At 40.2% G+C, this 26240-nt stretch overlaps 2 protein-coding genes across 13 annotated transcripts in view; one reads left to right on the top strand and one right to left on the bottom strand.

Moving 5' to 3' along the window:
• bptf (bromodomain PHD finger transcription factor) overlaps positions 1-7817 on the top strand; it is a 190601-nt gene extending 182784 nt beyond the window's left edge. For 10 of the 12 annotated variants that reach the window (XM_068058487.1, XM_068058488.1, XM_068058483.1 and 7 more), the window contains 2 exons: positions 2813-2999; positions 6733-7817. In XM_068058487.1, the coding sequence (XP_067914588.1) occupies positions 2813-2999; positions 6733-6745 (200 nt within the window). In that variant the 3' untranslated portion in view covers positions 6746-7817. Of the gene's footprint in view, positions 1-2812; positions 3004-6732 lie in introns of those variants that run through there. The other 2 variants (XM_068058491.1, XM_068058490.1) reach the window with 1 other exon arrangement.
• Positions 7818-11494: 3677 nt separating this feature from the next.
• LOC137384580 (UPF0450 protein C17orf58 homolog) lies at positions 11495-25345 on the bottom strand. The gene is made up of 5 exons (XM_068058720.1): positions 25267-25345; positions 22911-23588; positions 19966-20043; positions 16609-16800; positions 11495-15719 (listed from the first exon to the last, which is right to left on the bottom strand). Exons 1-5 carry the CDS (start codon positions 25337-25339, stop codon positions 15505-15507), a joined length of 1236 nt encoding a protein of 411 aa, XP_067914821.1. The 5' UTR covers positions 25340-25345; the 3' UTR covers positions 11495-15504.
• Between the last annotated feature and the right edge of the window lie 895 nt (positions 25346-26240).

Below are 26240 nucleotides of genomic sequence, written 5' to 3'. Positions count from 1 at the left end.
CAATACATTTTGGGAGAGCATTTCTCACCTCCTTGGAAAGGTGGTGCCATTGCTGAATTACCATTCCCAGTTCATCCAAGTGACCATTCTTCAGCTGTGAGCCTGTTCAGTATGTTGGCAGGTTATTCAGCTGTAGAAGCTTCACAGTCAAGCCCACGGCTGTCCTCTCCCAGTGTTCCCACATGTGACTTTCAATCAGGAATTGCAGGATAGCAGTTGAGAGAAAGATAAAGATCCATTATAAATGGCAAAAATGGGAAAATTACTGCCTTCATTTATGTTTTTGTACTGGCATAAATATAGCCAGCTGGTTTTGCAGAGCACTGGATAACATGTTAAATTTCTAGTGAGCAAATTAGGAATTATTCAGTGGGTATGGGTTTAAGACCCACCAACAATAAGCTTCATAGTGAGCTTATGAAGCCAAATGTACCAGCAACTAACAGAGCACAGACTCTGAATCAACCCAGGGATCATTTGGTCTGTACCTGCTGTTCTAGTTTATTTTGAAAGTGGTGACCATGGTAAAAAAAATGGAGAAACATCATGCTCCTCTTGCTGATGCTAAGAAGCAAACTTATGAGATATTAAGTGCAGTGCTGTGGTGAGTTAAAGCCATCTTTCTCCATCCTCTCCCAGCAGCCCAGTTATTTTCTGTTGGACCCTGTTTAAAGCCACCACCTTGACCCACTGGTGAATCATAGAATAGTATAGGACAGAGGGAGGCCATTGGGCCCATCGAGTCTGCGCCTTTCATTTTTCATCCAAGAAAGGTGATCTGTTTGCTTGACTCTGCCTATTTGACTGAACTGTCAAATGTGTGCAAAATCAGCCTTGGTTGACTTGCCCCCCCATATGGGGAAATGTATCCCAAATGAATCAGGGGTTAAGAAATGTGGAAGTATGTACACCATCCCTCTACCTTTAATAAGGTTACTGGGCTAAAAATTAAAGATCTAAAATTCTTTGTCAATATTGTCAAATTTGGGTGTGTGGTGATGAGGAAGGGTTGAATAGAAATATATCTCCCAAAGGAGGAGGGAAAGCTTTGTCTGGGTAGCACTTGCACAAATCCAGTTGCCCAGATGAAGAGCCTTATTGGCAATAACCAGACCATCATTTATTTACTTCTTTAAGACACTCCTATATTCCTATATTTAGGCCTATATTCACTAGAGTTTAGAAGAATGAGAGGGAATCTCATAGAAACCTATAAAATTCTAACAGGACTAGACAGGCTAGATGCAGGGAGGATGTTCCCGATGGCTGGGGAGTCCAGAACCAGGGGTCACAGTCTCAGGATACGGGGTATGCCATTTAGAACCGAGATGAGGAGAAGTTTCTTCACTCAGAGGGTGGTGAACCTGTGGAATTCTCTACTGCAGAAGGCAGTGGAGGCCAAGTCATTAAATATATTCAAGAAGGAGATAGATATATTTCTTAATGCCAAAGGGATCAAGGGATATGGGGAGAAAGCGGGAACAGGGTACTGAATTAGATGACCAGCCATGATCTTTTTTGAATGTCGAAGCAGGCCCAAAGGGCTGATTTGCCTACTCCTCCTATTTTCTATGTTTCTATGTCTATGTTTTCCTTAAAACTCATCTCTGACCAAGTTTCTAGTCACTCCTCCTAATATCTTCTCATTGTCTGATTACACGTCTGTTAAGTGTCATAGGGAAGTTTTCTGTGTTAAAGTTCCAATATAAATGCAAGTTTTTGTTATTTCCATATCCCTTGATGACATGTTTTGAACAGGAGCTCATGTGACATGTTTGTCATTGTTCTTTACCTTCTATAGTAATTAAAGATTCCTGAAAATGTTCCTCATTCCATCCATTTTAAAGTTAGCATTTTGCTTCTGACATCTCTATCCACAAAGAACTATTATTATGCTTCGAGTCTAGCTCCTCTTTGGCTCCTGAAATCTGCCTGTATGATTGTCAGGAAAGCTATGAAAAATGGACATCTGTAGCATAAAGGGGCAAAATGAATTACTGATGTGGATATATACAACTGACAGTTAAATATATTTCTTTTCTGCTGGTAGTTCCTTTTGCTGCTATCTAAAAAAAAAAAAAAAATTATAATGACCATTGCATCTTTAAAATTTTATGATGTAAAGAAACCAATACATCAATACCTAGTAAAATTGAAAACAATATCCTGTTCCTTCAGGTTTGTACTGTGGTTTTCCCCTCTCCCAATATTTAGGAAATTAATGGCATACAGATATTGCAAATCATAAATGCACCCCAGCATTGTAGACCCTCTCCAACATTGTCAATGCAGTGCATATATTTTGTATAGTTTCTCTCATGCCAGACACACATGATGCAAGTTATATGGCGAATATGAGCTGGCTAGCCTTACAATCAATAAATTACGAGACAAGATAGTCACCACTTCGTGACACTGTTTTTATGGTACTTCACTGCTTTAAACTTGCATGAATTTTAAGGGCATTGCTTTGTAATATTATTTCCATGCCTATTCATAGGATTTTCTTTGTACTCCCAACAGTTTCTAAATATAGGTTTCAGAGTTAAGCTGTTAAGAAGCATATGCTTCTCTTTTAGTGAAGGAACTTCAAATAAATTCTTGATGATAAACCCACAGAGTAGTACCTCACAAAAACAAGTATATGATATAAATTTAAAAGTGTCAAAAGAAATTTAACATTTCTGTTACTTCTAGTCCTCACATTTGGAGCTTTGATTTTCTTTGCAATTTTTGTCAGATCAGAGGAATGCTTTAAGATTTTATCCCAATATCAAGTATTTAATGACCATGTGATTTATTTCTAATACAGACCTTGCTACGATGGAAGAAAGGATACATCATCGATTCTACAAGAAACTGACGGACTTTGTTGGTGATATGACCAAAATCTTTGACAACTGCCGTTACTATAACCCCAGTGATTCACCGTTTTATCAATGTGCAGAGGTTCTAGAATCATTTTTTGTACAGAAACTGAAGACTTTCAAGGCAAACAGGTAAGACTGCAGTGCTGATGATAGGCATGCCACAGTAGCTGCCCTTGTTTAAATCTTCTCTGCTTTCTGGCCAAGCACCCTTTGGTACTCTGAAATAAAAACAGAAAGTGCTGGAAATACTCAGCAGGTCTGGCAGCATCTGTGGAGAGAGAAGTAGAGTTAACATTTCAGGTCTGTAACCTTTCATCAGAACCATGAAACGTTAACTCTGCTTCTCTCTCCACAGATGCTGCCTGACCTGCTGAGTATTTCCAGCACTTTGTTTTTCTTTCAGATTTCCAGCATCTGCAGTATTTTGCTTTTACCCTTTGGTACTCTACCCAAGTGGGCATCCTCCATGTGTGAGCTTATATAGTAAGTGTTGGCAGGTTGTTCAATCTGGGTATAACAATCAAGCCTACTGCTGTCAACAATATTACAGCCAGGATTGGGAACTTCAGCAAATCTTTCCCTTTCCTGACTGGCGGTACAAGGCAATGCTACTCTGCAGCCATTCTAGCTGAGATTAGGTATTTTGGCGCAGACAAGAAGTCTTAACAGCACAGACTGGGACCTTCTGATCTGAGTGACTCAGTAGTTTTCTAATACTGTACTTGGTTATGGCTATCATTTCGTTGTCATGCTCTGAAGATCCTAAGCCAGTTTAAAGGGTCAACATATTTTAATTGTTGTCTGTAGTAGAATCATTAATGATGTGACAAAAAGCATGACATTGTACCAAATAAAATATTTTACATTTTTGAGGTGAAAGAATATCTTTGTACTAATCAGGGTACTGGTCTGTGCTGGCCATGAAATCCAGCCTCATTTCTCATCGTCCATTCTATGGCCCCAGTAAGTCAGATTTCCAGTTTGGTACAGAATCAGTGTGGTTTTTTTAATGTACACTGTCACAAAGTGAGATGGTTTTATGTCCATGAGCACCACACATGAACAGATTCTCTATTGTGACTTGAGTTGTCAGTATTGAGGTGCTCTGGGGAAAGGAAGGAAAATTGAAGGGCACATAAGCTTTGCGTTCCACTTGCAATCTTCTGGTAACTAGTTAAAGGCTGGTATCTGCCAATGCCAGAGTTGGGATCAGTCCTTCACTCTCATCTCCAACAAATGTGAGGAGCTCGTGGATTTCTTTGTCACTAATATTGAGACCATCCATTCTGCTGCCTCTGCCACTTCCCTATCTTCCCCTTGTCCATCAAGCCAAGTTTACCTCTGCCTTAGCTCTAAACTTGCATCTTTCTCAAAGCTCATCTTGTCCATGCAACCCACCTCCTGCTCCCTGACCCAATTCCTACAAAACTGCTGGCCACCAACTTTGCTTCCTGGTTTCCATGCTAGCTGACATTATAAATAGCTCCCTCCTCGGGTACTTGTCCCCCTTTTTTTCAAATGTGCCATTATTTCCCCCCCTCAAAAAAAAACACCCTTGGATCCCTCTGTCTGAAAGTAGTGCGCCATCTACCACCTCCCTATCCTCTCCCAAATCCTTGAATGTGTTGCCCTCTTCCAAATCTATATCCCATCTTTTCCACAATATATTTGAAACAGTTCAATCAGGTTTCTGTCCCTTACGCTGCACTGAAACAGTCCTAACCAAAGTCATAAATGACATCCTATGTGACTGTGACCATGGTAAACTATCCCTACTTATCCTTCTCTATCTTTTTACAGCCTTTGACACAGTTGACCTTATCATCCTCTTCCAACGTCTCATCTCTGTTGTCCACCTAGTCAGACTGTCCTCGCTTTGGTTCCTCTCTTACCCATCTAGTTGTTGCCAGAGAATCTCTTGTAGTGGTTTCTTTCCACCCTTGCACCATTAAATCTGGAGTCCCACAAGCCTCTTATTTCTCATCTTCATGCAGCCCCTTGGCGACATTATCCAAAGACATCAGGTTCCACAAGTACACTGACAACGCCCAGCTCTACCTCCGTTATTGCTTTTTGTCACTTATCCTAATATCTCCTTCCTTGGCTTAGTGTCAAATTTTGTCCGATTACAGAATCACAGAATTGTTACAGCGCAGAAGGAGACCATTGTGTCTGCACCGACTCTCTGAGAAATTCACTTAGTTCCATTCCCCCGCCTTCTCCCCATAACCCTGCACATTCTTCCTTTTCAAATAACAGTCTAATTCCCTTTAGAATGCTTCAATTGAATTTTCCGCATGTCGCTTTTGCTTCTTTTACCAATTACTTTAAATCTGTGCCCTCTCATTCTTGATCCTTTCACGAGTGGGAACAGTTTCTCACTATCTACTTTATCCAGACCCCTCATGATTTTGAATACCTCTATCAAATCTCCTCTCAGCCGCCTTTTCTTCACGGAAAACCGTCCCAACTTATCCAATCTATCTTCATAACTGAAGTTCCTCATCTCCCGGAACCATTCTTGTGAATCTTTTCTGCACTCTCTCCAATGACATCACATCCTTACTAAAGTTGGCACCAGAACTGAACACAATACTCCAGCTGAAGCTGAACTAGTGTCTTATACAAGTTCAACATAACCTCCTTATACTCTATGCCTCTATTCATAAAGCCCAGGATACTGTATGTTTTATTAACCGCTCTCTCAACCTGTCCTGCCACCTTCAATGACTTATGCACATATACACCCAGGTCCCTCTGCTTCTGCATCCTCTTTAGAGTTGTGCCCTTTTTTTTATATTGTGTCTCCATGTTCTTCCTACCAAAAGCAATCAATTTCTCTGCATTGAACTTCATCTGCCACCTGTCCGCCCATTCCACCAACTAGACTATGTCCTTTTGAAGTTCTACACTATCCTCCTCACAGTTCACAATGCTTCCAAGTTTCGTATCATCTGTATATTTTGAAATTATGCCCTGTACTGAAAGGTCTAGGTCATTAATATATATCAGGAAAAGCAAGGGTCCCAACACTGACCCCTGGGGAAATCCACTACTAACCTTCCTCCAGCCCGAAAAACATCCATTAACCACTACTCTTCCTGTCACTCAGCCAATTCCATATCCATGTTGCTACTGTCTGTTTTATTTCATGAGCTATAACTTTGCTCACAAGTCTATTGTATGGCACTGTATCAAATGCCTTTTGAAAGTCCATGTACATCACATTGACTGCATTGCCTTCAATCAACCCTCTCTGATACCTCATCAAAAAACTCCAGCAAGGTAGTTAAACATGATTTTTCCTTAAGAAATGCATGCTGGCTTTCTTTAATTAACCCACATTTGTCCATGTGACTAATAATTTTGTCCTGAATTCTTCCTAGAAGTTTTCCCACCACCTTTACGCTTCTGTGAAGCACCTTGTACGATTTCTCACATTAAAGGTGCTAAATAAATACACCTGTTGTAAAAGGATGCCATTTTCCATGCATTTTCATATATAACCATATGAGAATCACATCTAATTATCTTTCAATATAACCTAGTGAGCATATTTTCCCCTTTGTTTTTGATTCTTATGAGTTTACTGCTGGAGAGGCACTGGTTGCTTGGATCACATACTATCAGAATGGGGGAAAAAATCTCAAAAATCTGACTTTATTTTCATAGAAATAAATTTGTCTCCTTCCATTTTTTAAAAAGGAATTGCAAACAGCCATGTAGAAATGCAGATTGAATGCATGATTCAGTTAAACACAGTGTTGTTAATCTGTCTACTTCTATATTCTGTTGATTGACCCCCTTGGTGTTCTTTGAATAGATGTAAGGATACTGAAATGTGCTCTTCTCTGCTCTGTAGGTCTCATTCCTAACAGATTACACTCTACTGCGTAGATTGCAGCACTCTCTAGACTTCAAACAACAATGAACAAAATCGTACAAAGCGTGAATAACAGGAATCCGCATTCAGAGTGCAGCGAGAAGTTGATGCCACCAGAGGCAGATATACTTAGTCAGGTTTTCCTGACTGACTGATCTTAACCAGCACTATTGTTCAAGCACCAATCAGTTAACTGAATTGGATAAAGCCCCATTCTGTTTGTTAGAAGCTAAAAGGGAGAGTTTAAAAGAGGAGAAGGAAGGAATTTTTTTTTAAAAAGTAAAAGAAACCACCTTTTACCAGCCCTGTTTGACTGTCACATCCTCCTCGCCTGACATGGGGTGGGAAGCACGAAGCATCCTGTCCGCTCTTGTTATGACAGGGGGCTGGCTTCAGTTTTCCCAGCGAAATTCATCACCACAGTTCTTCAGTGAAGAAGCTGACTGCAAGCTGTCTGTAATGAAACAAACCTGTTTAAGTTTGACAGCTGTATTTATTTATTACTGAGAAAAGATGAAGCTTTCTTTTTTAGAATCTGCTGCCCTTGTTTGTCAACTAATTATGTGCTTTTTTTTCTTATTGATATAAAAAGATCCAACTTGCAGATAAGCTGGTCTTTTTTATGTAATTGCTGTAGGTAACGGTGAGTGACAAACCCTTGATCCTTTCTTTCTTTGAAAGGAATTGTTTCACATGCACGCACGCACACAAACACACATGTACATACAGACACACGCGAGCACAGCGGAATGGGATCCAACAGGAAGTTTTCTTTTCCTAACCAATCTGACCGAACTGGAGCTCCGCTTGACCACTGGCTGAGCGGTCGGCAGCATTGGCTTCTGAGTTAGACTGCTACGGTGGCAATGGGGCAGCACCAGAAAACTATCAATCACTCTGCAGAAATTTGATAGACTGAAATAAACGGTGTGTACTGAAGTTATCTTGTATGTAAACATTTTGTCAGATGCTGAATTTTTTTGTTTTTTTTGTATTAAGGTTCAGAAATATTGATGTATATGAAAACAATAAATGGAGGAAACCATTATCTCCCACAGAGAAAATCCACAAGTGTTTCTGTATGTGCTTAAAATGACCCATTTGTGAGACTTCATGTCTCTCCCAAGAATTCTAACAAAGGAAATAAAAATTTGGAAAAGGTGCAAGGACACTTTAAATTTGAAATGCTGCATATTGTATGCATTTGTATTGAGTTTTTAAAAAAGGGGAAACTATGGACTAACTCTTGAGTTGTGAAATACTGCACATCTCATCACCACATCACAGTATTTCTGTACTATTTATTCATATCTACGAACTTATTCGTTTTGAGTAATGTTGCAAAAAAAAATCTTTCCTACCTGTAGGCAATAGATTGCTATCTATGTTTTTAACAGATTGTGGCAACTATGAAGAGTAATTCTTTTGTACTTGATAGGACATTTCATCCTAGACAATAAAGTAATGTTTTTGACATCAACTTTGGTGTCATCTTTTTATCACATTAAAAGAATACATGAAGCTGGGGCTTTTGCCATTAATTAATTTTTATTCATGGCTGTTTGGCAAAAGAGGCTTTTGGTAGTTTACCCTAGCGATGGTGTTAGATACAGAGTTAAAAAAAAAACTGAGACCAGCTCTTCCATTTAACTTTGAAGCGCTCAGGTACCGAATGGTAAGAAAATAATTTTCCTTGCTATTTCTGTCAAGCATGTTGAGAAAACCTTGCTTCTTTGAGCAGGTTATTTATTTTTTCAAATCCCTCATAAGAACAAGAGAATAATTGCAATACATGGTGTCCTCCATATCTGGAAGGGTAGATGCTAAAGTAAACTACATTAAAATCTCCAAACTGCCGCATTGTTCTTGTGTTTGAAGCTCTGATTTCATGAAGGAAATGAATTGAAATTTCTATTAAAATATTCTCCCTGAATTTACCCCACTGCCTGGTATCATACTAAGCTGAGCAGGCCAGAAGATTTAAGTCTGAATGGAACAGGAGCAGCAGCTGGGGTGTTGCATATGCCCTCTGTGACCCTGTAGTGGGAAGCTGATGTGTTCCGGATAGCAGCAGGATGTTTGTGTGTGGATGGAGATGACATCAGGTTTGGCTGTGATGTGCTCCATGATTGAAAGTGGTCACTATTTGCTGGCAAGCCTCATGCACAAATGGCCATTTGGGCAACATACTGCAGGACTGTACTCCAGTACAAATCAACAGCTTCAGGAAGTAAGGACTTAGTGGTCACATAAGAATTATACAGCCAAGAACTTAAAATATTAATAATAAAGCTACTTCCCACCCCATTTAGATAATTTAGAAAGTAAACAGGCTCCTGCCTATAAGAGTAGATTTAATTTTGAAGATTGTTTTTGTTGCTTTGTCGACAGCCACTCTTTCTGGTGTCCACGCTCTGCTGATTTCAGTTAAAAGATCCCTCCGCCCGCCCCAGAGTGCAGCATAAGGCAGCACCCTTTGCACCGCTGTATAGTGATTGAGGAAGGTCCAAAAAGGTAAATTTAATTGCCAGCTTTGTACTGACCTAACTTTGCTGTAACTTCCATTTAATGTACTCTTTGCTCCCTTGTTGCTTCTCTTCACCCCTCCCTCTGCCACTTACTTGCTTTTTAAATGTTGACAGTAATCTGTGCAGTTTGATATTTTAGACCCAAACAAAATGTATTTTTTTCAAAACAAAGGCCCGACCAATCCAAAAGTCAGAATTGATGTAGACTTCAGCTGCACACATGAAGAGATTTAAAACTGTTTTATCAGTCGTTCCAACAAGCTTGCGAAGTCTCAACATTTTATTTCACCTGTTTTCCAACTAAGTTTTTTTTTCTTAAGTCAACCAAGTGTAGTGGTTGTTGCAACCAATCTAACTTTAAAAAAAAAACAAACAAGGTGTCAGGAACAAGATGGTTAGGTAAAGTGCCTACCCTGACTTAACTTCCGAAATCTCTGCTAAGTGTGGTGGTAATGGTGTATCACCCACCTGCTCTTAGTACGGAAACTTGTGAAGTGAGCCCTGTGGTGGGGAGTATGGCTACATTTGCTCTATCTTTTTGAAAACTCCAAAGCTTAAACATTTGAAAGACTGTTTAGGAGTGAAATCAGGAAGCATTTTTTTTCTGCTCACAGGGTAGTGGAAATCTGAAATCTCTTAGCTTCCAGAGCTTTTTGGGGTTGTGTATTGAAATTTTCAAGACTAAGATCAATAGATTTTTGTTGGGTACGGGTATTGAGGGATGTGGAGCAAAGGTGGGTAGATGGAATTGAGGTACAGTTCAGCCACCATCCGAATGAATGGCCTACTATTCCTACATAAAATAAGATAAGCATTTTTTAATGTATATGTTCTTGGGATGAAGGTGACACTGGTGAGTGGTATATATTGTCCAGCCCTACTTTGCCTTGAGGCATTAAGTCAACCACAGTGTGTGGGTCTGGGCCTGGTAGGGGTGTTAGGTTCCTTTCCAAAGGACATGGATGAACCAGTTTTTGTTTTTTAAGCAACTAACATGCGTCATTGTCACTTTCTGTTGCTATCACACAACTTCTTCATAGATTTTTTGAACTCAATTTCATAACCTGTCGTGGTGGAATTTGAACTTGTAATGTCTGGATTGTAAGTGCAGCACTATAACAACCAGACCACTGTATCTGTTTGTGGGTCTCATACCAGTATCTGCCCACTATAAGTTACATGCACAGTACAAAACATCAACGTGTGTATTTTATGCCCTTGCAATGTTCTGTTAATAGTTGTTACTACAGGTAGAGTGTCGGTGCAATCTATAAAAATGAGCACACAGGTGTATGGGTTCAGTTCTTGGTCTCTGATGACTTGATTTGATCACCCTGCAATAGGGAAGAGAAGAAAACGTCATTATGTTCCAGCTCCCGGCCTTGATTCATTGGCTGTGCTTGAAAAATGCGCGTAAGTGGATGTCTGTTTATCAAAACAGAATTTCAAGGCTAGAAACAATCATGGGTCCATCTAATCCTCTCTCCTGCTGTCCTGGCACTTATAACCGATGACGTGTTTCTCATCAAGCTTCTTTTCCTTTCCTTAGCTATTCAAAAAAAAAATCCTTGTGATAAATTAATTCTGTATTAATCATATATCCCCAACTGATCCCTCAGCCTTATTGGCTTCAATTTCTCTATTATATCCCCTACTCCACTCAGCTATCTTCTCTCCAACGAGAGTTCCAGTTCTGCGTCTATCCTGATTGTCCAATGAGACTAGCAAAGGGAAAACAAATGGCTATAGAGATAAAACTGAACACGAGGGATTATGGGCTATTCGTGGATAGTTCACGCAAATCAAGAGTATAGTGTGTGACACCCATAAGCACACCTAACCAGGTCTTGGAATGCACCTGGGAGCACAAGCCCAGGAAGTGATAGAGTCTATCAAAGGCTGGGTACAGTTTTGGTCACCATACTACAGCAGAGCTATCCAGATATTGTAGGCAGAGCAGAAAATGGATTTAAACTAATCCCTAGCTTAAAGCTTCAGAGTTATGAGGAGAAACTGAAGAGCCGAGGATTATTCACTATGGAGAAGAAAAAGTTGAAAGGCTCTTCGGGGAATGGATAAGTACCAGGCCTAGTTGTGATACTTTTTTCTTCCCCCATCCCATGGGTGGCAAAGAACTGACAAAATAAATAAAATGAAGTTTGTTTCCACTGAGGCAAGTTTACAAGTGAATTCTTTAATACACAGGTTCTTATTGTTACATACAGAATACACACAAGGACCATAATGAATCCTTTCCAGCCTCAATTGAAAAAGATTTTATTGCGCCAATTTTCATTTGACTTGGTCTATTGTTCCCAAACAGAGATCAAGTATCATTTTCTTTGATCTTGATGAGTTTGAACGATGGAATTCCATAAGGTGTAATAATTTCAGGGATTGTAATTGCTCAAATGTTTTAAATCACTTTAATAGCGATGGAGGAAATGGGGGTCATAACCTCGAGCTTTTTATCCACCCAAAGGTTAGATGTGATTGTAAGGGTCATTAACTGCATATTTAAGGGAACATGATCCCAAATGCTCCCCTCTGATAATTGAGAATCTAAGCAAATCCTCCTGTTGCTGGATTAGTGCCATTAAGCAGCAAAGATTTAAAGAGAAATCTAGCTTCAAGATAATTGAAAGTAAATGGGTTAGTGGTCCACCAAAGTTAAAATCTCGAAGTAAAATTGACTGCCCATGTTGAAATGAAAATTACTTGGCTTAGAAACTTTTGAGTGTCAGAAGTATGCAGGCATATGACTTACCTGTAATGAGACACTTGATATTAATTCTTTCATTATCCTGGAGATGTAACTGGGCCAATAACTAAGAGGGAAAAGAAGTGAATTTAATTGACCCCTTGTCAGATGCTTATGCAGCCAGTGGTTGTCCTTTTTCCTGTGGTGTATATATCTCCATCTTGGGCTGTTCCCTTTTTAGTTTGACAGTCAAAAGATTAGTTGCATTTACACAGTTTTTGTATAAAACTCTTCGTTTTTCCAATAGCCCTATATATATCACTGGCGATTTAGCAGTTCTGTGGTTGTGTACATTTGTTTTGCCCATTGGTTCGCCAGTCTTATCCAAATATTTTAATAAGTTTTAGCATAGCTGTTTCATGGATGTTACCACCTCAGCCCAGAGATTATTGTCTCCTGATTCTCTTATAGTACAGCATTGCTATATGAAAACACAGCCCACTTACCTAATTCGACCACATGACATCGAAAGAAAATTAGGATAAACTTGGAACAATTATGCAAATAACTTGTGTTCCTGCAGACTTTCAGGGGCTGCTGGTATCCTTGTGGGTACAAAATAATGAGTTTCCAGATGGCTGTGAATGGGTAAGTTTACCACCTGATGTGGTACTCACCTAGAAAAGTCCCAGTTTCATATCATGGCCTGTGTTCAGTTATCTGATCTCAGCCAACAGAGAAGTAAAGCCACACAGTTAAGGATTAATCCTTGCTCAGCATCCCTACAGTTGGCCCAGTTAGAAGAAAAATCAACCAGGATTCCTACTGCTGATGGTAATGGATATGTTTGTGAAGACAATTGAATTCAGCTGTGTTGATACCTATCATCAGTTAGCCTGCTGTAATCATTGCATAGGGTTATAACCAATGCTCCCTCTAATTTTTCTTTGTGCATGGCCATTTTGTTGCACTGTGTAGTCCTCTGGCTGCATAGCCAAGCATATGTATGCATATTAAATAAAACATTTAGTTGTGCGCAACCTGTTTGCACTGCACAGTACATTCTGGATTGCTGCGTAGTTTAGAGAGAACACCGGTTATAACCTGAAGCATTTTACCAGCACCTGTGGAACTGTATCTTACCATTAATTGCCCTAACCTGTACTGTACAAAAATAGTAGGTCCAGTTTTGATACTTCAGAAAGGATGTCACCTCCATGGCGAGGATACTGAAGATATTTACTAAGATGATATGTGGGATGAGAGTGTTTAGTTATGAAGAGAGACTAGGGCTATTTTAATTAGGGCAAAGAAAACAAGGAAGTCTGATGTGTTCCAAATTCTAAGAGTTTTGATGAGAAAAATTCCACTGGTCAATGAGTCAGTAACTAAGATAATGGGAGTCGGAGAAAAATTTGAACAAGAACATTTTGATAAAGTAAGAAAATTGGGACTAAGGAGATAGCTCTTTCTGAAATCAACATATTTTTTGTTCCATATTCCTTCAAAGACGGGTAAGTAGAGTAGAGGTATGGCTCAATCATGATCTAATAGAATGACGCGAGAGGCTGAATGGACTCCTCCACTTCCTATGCTCTTGTCCTCACCCAATTTACACACATACAACAGAAGACATCAATCGTGGCAGCACAATATTTGCCTTCATGATGTTACTTAAAAAAACATCACATAAGGGAAATAATACTGAACATCTGCTCACTGGCTACCTCTAACCAGCAGGTTCATCTGACAAGTGATTGAGTGAAAGATGTACAATCGCTCCCATTATGGTATTAAGGATTTTGTTACAGTTACATGGAGTACATTTCCCTACCCCTAAACTTGAAAGCAATTATTTATCCAAACTGTGTGGTTTGTGACAACTCAGCCCAACAAACCATTCCCATGAATTCACCTACAACTCTGTCTCTTCCGGCTGTTCCATTTTAGTCACTGGAGCAATATCCCATGCACAGGATGACGAACAAAGCGTGGGAAAGAGCTTCTGTGGCTGCTCATGTCTAGCTTTACAACAGATGCACTCCAGGCCAATGATTTGTATATGGAACAGCTGCTGGTGAGATGGAGAGCTCTGCAGGTGTGGACTGCTCCATCTCAGCAGGATAGAAAATGGAGACATGCCGGAGGTGACTCATCCTCCCCCGTAGAATAGTATCACCAGTGGCTGATCCCAGAGAAGCATCAACAGCAGCTGTCAAGAAGACAAGTCCTGATCGTCAATGGAAAAAGGGCGATAGGAGGTAGTGGGGAGCTCAACATGAGTGAGGAGGAAGAAGAAATATAGTAAACATCCCCTTTTTACTTGAACTGCATTAAATCGAAGCTAAATCTCAAGCAGAAGAAAATAAAATTTGATTTCAGACTAATTAATTTTTCTTGCTATTAAAATAATAACTCTTCCTTGAAATCTTTTTAATGTATCCTTTACAAAAAGCACTCTGCTGCTTGGGTGCCTGAGTGATGGTTGCTCCTCTGACAGTCTGCATTCTTCGTGTGTCCAATCCATATGGAGAAAATTTGCTCTAGGATCTCCAGGGACTCTGGGGAAATAGTTACAATCTCGACCTGGTGGAGGACCCTGAAACTTCAGCCTTTAGATAAACAACTCAGTGTAAAAGGCAGTCGTGCTGCACCCATCCCGGCTGCTTTGATCTCCTGGAAACAGCAATTTCCCAGAGGAAGAGGAACAGTTGATGCTTTCTCACAGTCGCCACTTTACATTTCTTCTTCCTTTCACTGGGAAAATGTTCCTTTTTAAGTGCAATTATCAAAAGGACAGCAAGGAGCTGGAAAGCTGAGTGATATCAGATTTGTAAATTACAAAGTGTGCATCAAAACTCATACATTATGTCTCCAATTACACTGATCAGATTTACTACAGCTGAACGGATACCAGACCATTCCATGATGTGTCCTGAAAATCCTAATGCAACTACACTAAAATACTGGGCCACAGGTTGTTCAATAACTCTTTTCCCTCCTGAAGGCAGTGACTCTTACTGGATATAGTTTCATTTCAGGAACGTCATAGCATCAAATGTTCCCAGGTCAGTTATAGCACACCTGTATTCAGAATAAAGCACCTTCTACACTCCTTCAACAGTGTGCCTCAGCTCCTATCCTCAGAGGTGCACCTCTCATGGTCATTTCCATGTGTCAGCCCAGATGGTATGTATCACTAAGCCATTCAGTAATGGTGATGGGGTTGGAAGGGCCATCACAGATGGAGTCCAATCACCCAACATCTGCATTTTTTTGCAGCAGATGGCACTGGATAGCAATGAGGAGTAGAAAGCCTGGCTGATACTCTCCCATCTCTAAGACCAATTATAGCACCACTACTGATGTGCGTGGCTAACAATATATATTATATAAAATTCATCTAAAAAAAAAGTGAGCTTCATTCTATGAAAATTTCAAATAACAGCTCTAAACTAATGTAAAAAGAAATGGGCCTTTGTGTATTATTGGTACAGGTGTTATAAAGCACACCGGTCCATTTCATTTCTGCTGAGCTCTGAGAAAAGCTCCTCCACAGTTCCCATCACGCACTAGCTGGACTCTCTGGTCCCTCTTTCTGTTAAATCGTCTCACGTAACTGCTGCTCCTAACCAGCCCGTCTCCTGGCTTCAGTCTCCCAGAGACACGTTCTTGGACCCAGGTAGGTAGAGAGTATCTTCTGTGATAAATCAAACCCATCATGATGTATCTACCACCTGAGAAGAAGAAATGTGCAGAAAGAACATTAATGAAATGCTGTGGTCCTTACCCATCTTATTTCATTGTATCTTATTCCCGTTTCCTCCCATCAGCAGATCAGCCATGATTTAACTGAATGATGGAATAAGCTCAAGGGACTGAATAGCCTACTTCTGTTCTTATGTTCTTTCTTGAAGGCACTGATTGATGCTGGGAATACTTCCACAAGCACTCCAGTACCTTTCCCAAGTGGCCATTCTCCAAGAAAGGCCATCATAGGCAAGCCTGAAATCACTCATCACATGATGTCCACACACAACCACTTTCTAACAACAGTTTGACAAGTATGTTTAATAGGATTTTGAATTTGATGCATAGGGAGCTAGCTGATTTGGGATAGTGAAGAAAAGTGCATTTCTTAATTTTGTACCTGTTGGAATATGGGATATTTTTGATGCTGGAGAATGAAATGCTTTCCATTTCAGGACCGTCATAGCATCAAATGTTCCCAGGTCAGTTATAGCACACCTATATTCAGCATAAAGCTCCTTCTACTCTACTTCAACAGTGTGCCTCAGTTCCCATCCTCAGAAGTGCACCTTTTTAGCACCAGTCTTGAATTTCTTTCATTTCCCATAACCACTGTCCCAAGGCCTAAGTGACACTGCCAGTCAAATTAGGGGAAGTATTGGACTGTGGACCCATGGCCACTGGAAAATGAACTGATCCAGCCAAAATTCATTTAATGTCGCAATTTTATTACCAACATCAAAGACTTTCATCCAGGTGGTTTTGAACCTACATTCCAGAGCTGGATATATCTAACTCACTGCATCAACTAGTTCTTCTACGCATTCCTACCCCGATGAAAGGTAGTGCAGCAATGATCATGAATACTGGACTCACCAAACTTCAAGACTGGACATAATCTTCTACAGTTGAAAGTGTCAACAACGAGAATGTGCACTTTGAAGAAGAATCCATCAGGTGTGACATATAGTCGACTCATGCGGTAGAATCCGTTGCTATCCACCAGTAACGTCACCAGCCGCAGCCCTTTTCCAAGGGTCTCTATATCATGGACTATGCCACTGATTGCTGTTAAAAGATGGACACTTACTGCATTAAAGCAGCATTGAGTTGAAGTACCACACCATGACATTTTCAGTTCTCATGTCAGTAATAAAGTAAAACAGCATTTTAAAAAATACAAATGTAGCAGGAATGTTGGCAATCTGAAGTAAAACCAGAAAGTGTTGGAATTAAGCAGAGGACCAGCCAGCATTTGAAAAAGGCTGATGTTTTAGGTGTCTGATGAAAGATTAACTTATTTTTCTGTCTCAAATGCTGACCGACTTTCCAGCATTCTTTATTGTTATTACACGTGAATTTTCTGTATATAGTGCTCAAATTATGTTGTAAACTAAAACATGAAAATCATTGGTTTAGGAGCATTGCATAAGCCCTCTGAGTTTCATCTGAAACTGAGCCTCTTCACAATGTGATGTGTCATGGATGGATAGGCGGAGGGCTGACACCACAATTTCCCCACAAGGAGGTTTCCACATCATCTTTTTGTTGTCAGGGAGAGAAGATGCAGAATGGGGACAGAAGCGTGGGAAAATGAGAAGGCTTGGTACCAAGTCAGCAACTCATAGTGGCTGCATATTCCAGATTGTGGACCTACAAAAGTGAATCTTTATGCTTTCTCTCTATGGTGCCATCGAGGTCCTAAAAATGTAAGCTGTAATTATTGTTCCTTCCTCTTGTGCATAACACCAAACAACCCACTAAGTTCTCCTTGCCTTAGTGCTGAACTCATGTGCCTTTAGTTTCCCCTTTCATGCTCTCTTCAAGGCTCGTCAATCATCTCCCTCACCAAAAAAGCTTTGTAACCTCTGCTCTGAATTGCCTGACATGAGCCTCTACAGTTTCCCTGGGCAATCTGTTCCACATATTCACTACCTTCCATGGGAAGTAGTTAACCTTAAGCTGTCTATTCATCTTTCTTCTCAACTTGAGCTCATACATTCAGTTATTAAATTTATGGTTATAGAATTACCGAATCAATGAATGATGTCAAAGAACTTACTAGTATCTTACCTAGCCAGTTTAGCTCAGCTGAGCACATATGTGCCTCTGTGGTAGAGAGAGGTGACATTTTTGATAAGGGCCACAGGACGACCATGGTAGTTCAGGTGGGGAAGGTAGTAGGAAGTATAGCCAAGTGAAAAGGTTTCAGTAAGAGGTAAGCTGGTGTCACTCATGAGCCAAATTTTCATACATTTTTTCATACACACCATAATGTCAAAGCAATCATCCACAATAAGGTCGTGGATGACAAGGGCCTTATTCACAAGTGGCCTGACATTCTGGAGGGGGATGTGAAAAGGGTCAGTGATTGCTGAGCTGCTAGCAGAGTCCAAGGGTTCAGCAGTGGAAGGGAGTGGAACAGGAAGGGGTATTAGTAGCAACCAGGGATCCAGCCATGCTCTCACTCCCTTAACTATAGGTGTCAGGCCAGGTGAACAAACAAGTGATAAAAATACAAAATAAATATGGGACAATTGAATGTTTTGGTGGTATTCCCACTTTCTATTTTTGGAGATTACAGTGTGATTGAGGAATAACCGTAAAGTGTAATGCTTAGTCCTCATCAATATATCTTCCACATTTAAAAACAAGCTGTGTATTCCACATTTATAACTCACCCTCCCTATTGTTATGTCTACCAGAGCCATTTTTTAGAAGTCAGTGCTGTAAACAGGGTGTCTTCCCCAACAGCAATATATATCAGAAACTAAGGCAAAATTTCCTGATCAGAAAATAATAAGCAGTGTTGCTGTGTATGCTGTTGGGATATTTAAAATTATTCCCACTTTATATAATCCATATTCATGTACAATCTCTATTACCATTACATACTATGCTTAATCATCATTCATACATAGTCCATATTTTCATTACATAAAATCTCCACCCACCTCACCCGCTGCCTCCCCATACACTTAAAGTAGTATTCATGCAGTCTGATAAGGGATCACAAGGTAGATGTTCAACTTGCCACCTGGATGTAAATCAGCTGTCCATTATAGAAATACCTGGATTTCTTTTCCATTGATTTTAGTAGTATTAAAATCAGGTAGTTTCTATAACAGGCTGCTGATCCACAATGCCAATGTATGCCCAGATGGAAGGTTGAAAATAAACCCCCAAAACCCACTATTAAATGGAGAGTTTGTGGCCCATAAATTGACGGTGGCCACTTATTGCTCAAACCAGGCATCTGATTACTGATTCAACATGTCTTATCCTTGCTGCCTCAGACCTCCTTGGATGGTAAGGCTCTCATTTAAGATGAAACTACAAAGAATTAGTCATTTTAATTTGGTTAAAACCAATTTTGAAGACCTGCATATTAATAAAAACACAGAGTAAATGCAATCAATATACACAGAAATGACACTAGCACAGTGTTCCTTCTCTCAATCATGGCAAGTTATTAACCAGATTGGAACATCTTTTCCCTTGTGGGATTTAAATGCACAAAAACAAGTGACTCAAGAGCAGGGTGATGTAGAGATCATCTCATGATGAAGGCTACAATATTTCTATACTACACAATTTTATGATCAGTGATTCATTTTGAGACCAAAGATTAGGAGTTACTATTACTGATAACCAGTAGACAAAGTTTAACAAATTCATAAGACATTCCTTTGCCTCTTATTTTAACCTGTTTAATATAAATGGGTCTATCCCTTCATCAATAGCAAACAGAGGAATATCAAATAAATGCAGTTGTTCATCTAACAGTAATAGCTTGGCTCAAAAACATTCAGTGGTAAAAAAAAAAGAAACAAGCTGAACTAAGAGTTGAGAAATAAGTATATAATTTTCCTAAAAACATCTTCCCACAATTTGCCTGGCACACCATTATCGTTGTTTTCTGTCCAGCTTATTGGTGTGTATTATCTCATATGAAGTTGTATGTACAACAATAAATATTTAACTAAATATGCATCTACTCCAAAATCCTAGAAAATGTACCAAAAAGAATCAAAATGTTCCTTGGAAAATATTGTCTTCCACAACCACCTCCACCCACATAACAATTCTGATATCTACAGTATACTCATTCCAAGAATCACCACTACACCACTAGAGACGGCGGTCTGCAGTTCCCTCCCCATGACAATTATTTTTACAAAAGTTGATCAGGAATTCCATCAAAACCTCATAGAAATCTCAATCTATTCTTACCAAACTCGCTGTTGCAGTAGAATTCTTTTTCGTTCTTTTCCTTTCTGCATTCAATTGAACACAACTCTTTGTTGTAATCTTTGAAAAAAGCAAAAAAAAAAGCCAGATTAATTAATGAATTGATTTAGAGCTCACAGCCAGAAAAATATTGCTGCAATTTTCATTTTTACATATAAAATCATTATTTTTCTCAAGTACTGTTTAACTATTTCATGTGCTTTGTGACACTGCTAAATGTATAAAGAGATGTGGTTATGACCCTAGAACAAAATAAGAGACTTTTTTGAAAGCAAATGCAGCATCCAATTTGTGCAGATAAAATCACCAATTTTGGTGATGGATGGTTGAAGGAGGAATATTGGCCAGGACATGGGGAGAAACTCCCTGCCCTGGTTGCAAATATATGAACATACAGCAGTACCACAATGGGCTTGATTTTAACTCCCGGGTGGGAACGCAGTCTGGAGAATGGCGGCCAGTCCGGAAGCAGCAACAGACAGGCTTGCTTGATTTTAATGGCTGGACATCATTAATATGCCGCTTGCCTTCTTCCCAACCATAATAGCCAGAAGGTCAGCTGCCTGACCATTAATATTAGCAGGGGGCTGGAAACTCAGGGAAATGGTCCTCAACACAAGTGTTCTGGGAGAGAAATCATGGTTAGGGGAGTGGGGTAGAAGCCCAAGGCATAGGAAGTTGACGGTTTCCTAGTAGCGGTGAGAGGAGCATCTTCTGCTCCAACTGGCCTACGGGAAAGCTGTAAAGAAAATTAAAACTTACCTTGTTGGGTCTCTTCTGGCTCTGGCTCCTTTTCCCTGCAGGGTTGGCCTGTTGGGAAAGTCATCACTGCTCCCCCACTAAGGTCTTGTTAAAATAGCAAATCAGCCCCCTACCCCTCTATCTGAATATTTCAAGAGGGCACTGGTGGCTTGGGGACAGTTGTTCTTGCTGCCTGCAATTTAAAATTGGTCACATCAGGTTTGGAAGAAGAAGTGGGTATGTCCCCTCCACTCCATGCTTTCCAAGGGGAAGGGGGTTATAATAGATCCAAGTGTATCGAGGAGCAGCAACTGAAAAACAGCACAGCAGAACTGCTGCTATTCCTCCATTTCAATTTGCTAAAATTGTTTAAAAATCCCAATTCACTAAATACTGCCCAAGGATCCTGAAAGTGTTAATATTTCTAAAACAGCCATTACGTCACTTCTAATGTTTTTTTTCCTTATTAACTAATTTGATCTATACATGGAAAAGGCAGCATCAAAGTAAGTTGTGCATCTATCTGGAGGAAGGCTATGTAATTCTCCAGGGGGAAGGGATAACAATGGGTGTGTATCACCCTCTTCTCAGCTGTTGTCACATAACTCAGCTCAAACCTGGAATTGGCAGAAGCTGGAATTAAATGCTGTTCCTCTCATTCCCTTTCTGTTAATCCAAAAGTACAAGGGAATTCTACTAAGAGATGCATCTATTCCAACATCCATAAGATAGGTGAAAGGGATTTATTAAAGCTCTGAAGATTTATTTTGGGTAATTTCTGTAACTGGGCACCCCCAGAGAGATCCTCGGCTACATGCTCACAATTTCCCAAGACATGCTTCCTGCAATCGGTGATGGCTGCTGGAAACACCCCCTCGTCCACCATAGCTCAGTAGGTTTCTCCAATGAGTAGTTAAACATTGAAATTTGGCAGCCTCAGGTTGATTCCCAGTTTGTACTGTTGGCTACGCTCAGCCTAGGTACCAGTAGGGGGGCTACAATTGAGTGCAGAGGCCCTGGGTGAGGAAATGGAACACAATTCCCCATCTTGATTGCTATCCAGAGCCTTCTTATGGGTGTTGGGTGAGGACAGGAAAGAATTCTAATGTGACAATTTCCCATGATTGAATAATTCGCTGATGCTCACCATTAAGGTTCACACATCAATAATGGACATGAGTAAAGTACTGGGTGGAACCATAACCCACCAAGGAGCCAATATTTTATTGTGAGATGAGAATGGGAGAAAAGTTGTGAGAGAAAAATAGATCCTTCTCTTTTTGTTCAATTCTGCCCCATGGCATCATCTTTTCAGGTCAAAGGAACAGAAGTGACATGCTGTCGTCAACTTCTGATTATGTCATTATTAATGCCTTTAAAACACACCACCCAGAATCTCGGCTGCACCTGTCATGTGGGAGGCTGCTAGCGTAGTGTATTATGTGATGTCGTTCTTCACACTCCCTCCAGTGGCTTATTGTGTCAGTGTGGTACTCAGCAACAACAGCTTGTATTTATATAGTGCTTTTAATGTAGTGAAAAGTCCCAAAGCACTTCACAGGAGTGTTATCAAACAAAATTTGACACCCAGCCACATGAGATATTAGGGCATGTGACCAAAGCATGGTCAAATAGTGAGGTTTTAAGGAGTGTCTGAAAGGAGGAAAGAGAGACACCGAGGTTTAGGGAGGGAATTTCAGAGTTTACAGCCTACGCACTGCTGCCAAAGGTGGGTGATTAAAATGTGTGATGTGCAAGAGGTCAGGATTGAAGGAGTGAAGATATCTCAGAGGGCTGGAGGAGGCTATGGAAATAGAGAGGGGCAAGGCCATGGAGGGCTAAAACAAAAATGAGAATTTTAAAATCGAGGCTTTGCTTAAAAGGCAAATCAGGAAGGTCATGGATTTGAACTCCGTGCTGTGCTGAGTTATCTGATCTCACCTGAATGACATAAAGAAGTGGACATTCTGTGATTGGCCCAAGTAATAATGAGCTAGGAAGAGAGAAAATGAATCAGGTAGGGGTCCTGGCTGAACCCTGATCTATTGAAAAGTGTCAGTGTGTGAACATCGGGTGAGGATACAATCAGGCTCAATACTGGTGTCTTGTTACCTTCAGGAGAGAAAAGATTAACACTGACAATAAAAGGTCTTGGCAGTATCAGCACCAGAACAAAATAGAATTACCTTCTCTGAGTATGTTAAAATGATAGAGCAAGCTCTTAGTGCGATGGTTAGTTACAGATGATGAGTTGATGCCATGTTTGAGCGTATCACTGGTTTTGTACTGAATGGTCTTTCTGGGTCGGTTCTCCTCAGGGTCCAGGTTGTAGGTTGTAGCTCTTTCTCCCTGTTTTGTTACACGGTGGGTGTTACTGATCTGATGGTACAGCCGGGCACCCTGGTAATTGTGGACTGGATACATTGAAGAACTTGATTGCATACTTTTGGCCAAAAGGCTGTAATAAGTCGGAGACCTGTTCAGTTTGGACTTATCTGGATAAAATGAAGACATGAGGCCTGGGAGGTCACTCAATTGCCATCTTTCATGCATCTCAGGTCGTTCTTTGGCTGTTGCCTTGTGGATCTGCCTCTCTGTGCTTTCATTCCTTTTACTATTTTTTTCGAAGAAACCTAGGGGCCTGAGTTTGCCCTCCACTTGCAAGTTTTCATTTTTCATCCTGTATTGTTGGTCAGGAGCCCCTTCTCTCTCAAAAAAGGCATCAAGAGCAGATAAAGTGGACTCAGGACGACTGCGGTTTTTGTGTGGCAATTTTGTCAGATTTACTGAGGGGTCTAGCATCTTTGGGAGTCCCGTGGAGGAGGATCTTCTACCTGTCATTCTTCCAACTTGTAGTGTGAGCTCTACATACAGAAAACAGAGTAAACAACAGCGGAACTGCAGAGATATTTCCATCTGTTGCATTTTCAGAGATCTATGAAATACATTTTTTTTTACAGTTAATTTACTGAACTTTCTTTGTATACCGCTGCCCCTCCACCTGCCCCTAACCACTGGTATTTCCCCCCTTCTGATCTTCCTGGGCTAACCACATCTTCCGGCTCAGTCTTGGCTTTCTTCCCCACCCCCACAAATCGTATAGTACAGAAGGAGGCCATTCAGCCCATCATGCCAATGCTGGATCTTAGAAAGAGCTATCCAATTCATCCCACTCCCCTGCTCATTCCCCATAGCCCTGCAGTTTTTATTTTCCTTGCCAAGTATATTTCGAATTCCCTCTTGAAAGTTACTTTAGAATCTGCTTCCAGCACTCTTTCAGGCAGTGCACTCCAAATCATAACAACTCACTGGTTAAAAAATAATTCTCCTCATTTCCCCTCTGGCTTTTTTTTTTGCCAATTACCTTAAATCTGTGTCCTTCGGTTACCGACCCTCCTGCCCATAAAAAGCTTCCCTACCCGTTATATCAAAACTCCTTGGAATTTTTGAACAGCTCTTTTCATTTTTCTTTTAACCCTTTCTCCTTTGAGAACAACCCCAGCTTCGCTAGTCAAAGGCAGTTAAAGAGTTTGTTTTTTGCATTGATACTGTACCAGCTTTTATTTCCAGGCTTCATTTTAACTGAATACAAATTCAATTTTCCCTGGTGGGTTTTGTTTTCTGGGTTATTAGTCCAGACTGCTTTATTGCTAGTCCAATAAAATGATTATGATAAAAGCAAAATACTGCGGATGCTGGAAATTTGAAATAACATGATTATGATGCTCCTGTATCCTTATAATGACACCCAACTCTTTAAGGCATTTTGGCATGCTGATCTGCAGTTTAATGCACTCTTGTCCATCCCTCCAATAATTTGCTCAACTAGTTACATGGGCAGTGGCTATTGGCAGGCTATTTGACTGTGAAGCTAACCTATTTTTACTTGGTATCATCACAAATGGACCTCCTGCAGATCAGTGGATAACAACCAGGTGCACAACTATGGCTGATTTTTTGCATACCTTTAACCCCAGGGATTCTTCATTAGTTGTACTAGTTGAGATCTGTTAGTTACACAATGCCGATCATTCATAGACCCTGAGACATTCCTAAACCTGCATAGCTGAGCAACACACTGGCCAAATCCCCCTCTCACTTCTGGGAAGCTACCAGCATCTTGTTAAAGAAGTTTCAATTATTAACTACATAATTAGTATAACCAGGGTATGGACTGTCTTCATTGCCAAAGGCAGAGAGCCCAGCCAAAGTGCTATTTTCATCATGATTTTGCCATGTCATATTTTGATCCAATTTGCATCATCACACTCTTCATTTGACAAACTCTTGCTGACCACTTTTTTCAAGAAGATTCTTTCCCTTTACACTTGAATAAGTTGCATGCATAGCTCAATTCCTTACAGACTGTTAAAAAAATGCAGCTCGCTCCTTTCTCCCATACTCTAGATAGTAAATTAACCTTAAAACATTTTAGTGTAAATTGTTATATTCCTTGCAGATTCAAATGCAGAACGGCGTTTATTAATCGTAACGTTAATATAAATTTGTGTTGCCTGGAGAGTTGGATAAAATTCTGCTCACCTTTATTTTTTGCATTGATATTTTTTGCAAAGCCCACGATCGAAAAGACCTGTATTAATAACATCCCATTCATTTTGAAGCTGGAACGGAAACCCAGTGACTAAGGAGGAGAGAATCCCCTTCGTTTTATACCCTTCTTGGGCTATGCTAATAAGGGACAACACTGCAGCCTGGGATAAACCTGTGCCAAACGATCCAATTTCACTGTTTTCCACTTCAGAAGTTATTTTCTGAGACCTGATTTTTTTAAAAATCATGTCTATTGAACAATGCAAAAAAAAACCTAGATTTATAACGAAAAATAGTGAAGACGAAATATTAAAGACGTAAACGATTTTCATATTAAAATGCAAAAGGCTCGAGTCTTAATTGATCCATATATTCATCTAATGCTGCATTATAAGAAATTCGTGCAAAAGTGACGTTATTCACAGCTTTAGAAAACAGAGTGAAATTGAATTTCATTGCAGTATTTCCGAAAGTATAACCCTGTTCGGGACTGGCTTGTTTCCAGTTACGCACCACTGACAAAAATCATAATCAGCTAATTTTTGTTTGATAGATGCGCTGCTTGAGGTTTTTTTTGCATAGGGAATTGGCAGTAAATCCTTAGGTTTCTATACAATGTGCAGAAATTATTAAGAAGTTAAAAATGGAATCTGCTGTCGACATCGGATGCGAATAATCAAACTTTGAATGAGGGTTCAACATGTTTATTCTACTCAGTTCAGCGATGTTCCAGGCCCGTGAAGATAGTGACCTTTTTAAAAAAATGATTGCATGTGTTCTGAGACCGATAGTTTATTTTGCTTTGTTACAAAGGAGCCAGGCAGTCGCTGCTGGACTCAACAACGCTTCATTCTCGGCTAAGCCGGTCTGTTCCTCACTATCACCCTCTGCTGGCCTTCGGCTCGAACCGCAACTAAAATTCACCCCGAAAACGGACGCTTTCCTCGTGGAAACGCCGCTTCTCT

Source organism: Heterodontus francisci, chromosome 26, assembly GCF_036365525.1.
Source record: "Heterodontus francisci isolate sHetFra1 chromosome 26, sHetFra1.hap1, whole genome shotgun sequence".
NCBI lineage: Eukaryota > Metazoa > Chordata > Chondrichthyes > Heterodontiformes > Heterodontidae > Heterodontus > Heterodontus francisci.
This window is presented reverse-complemented; position numbering and strand designations above follow the sequence as displayed.

Excerpts from the sequence above, each read along its gene's own strand:
- LOC137384580 (XM_068058720.1), bottom strand. The coding sequence starts at position 25,339 with ATGAATGGGATGTTATTAATACAGGTCTTTTCGATCGTGGGCTTTGCA. Across the intron at positions 23,589-25,266 it reads TATCAATGCAAAAAATAAAG|AGCTCACACTACAAGTTGGA; the intron begins GTGAGCAGAATT and ends TTCTGTATGTAG. Across the intron at positions 20,044-22,910 it reads TTTTAACATACTCAGAGAAG|ATTACAACAAAGAGTTGTGT; the intron begins GTAATTCTATTT and ends CTTTTTTCAAAG.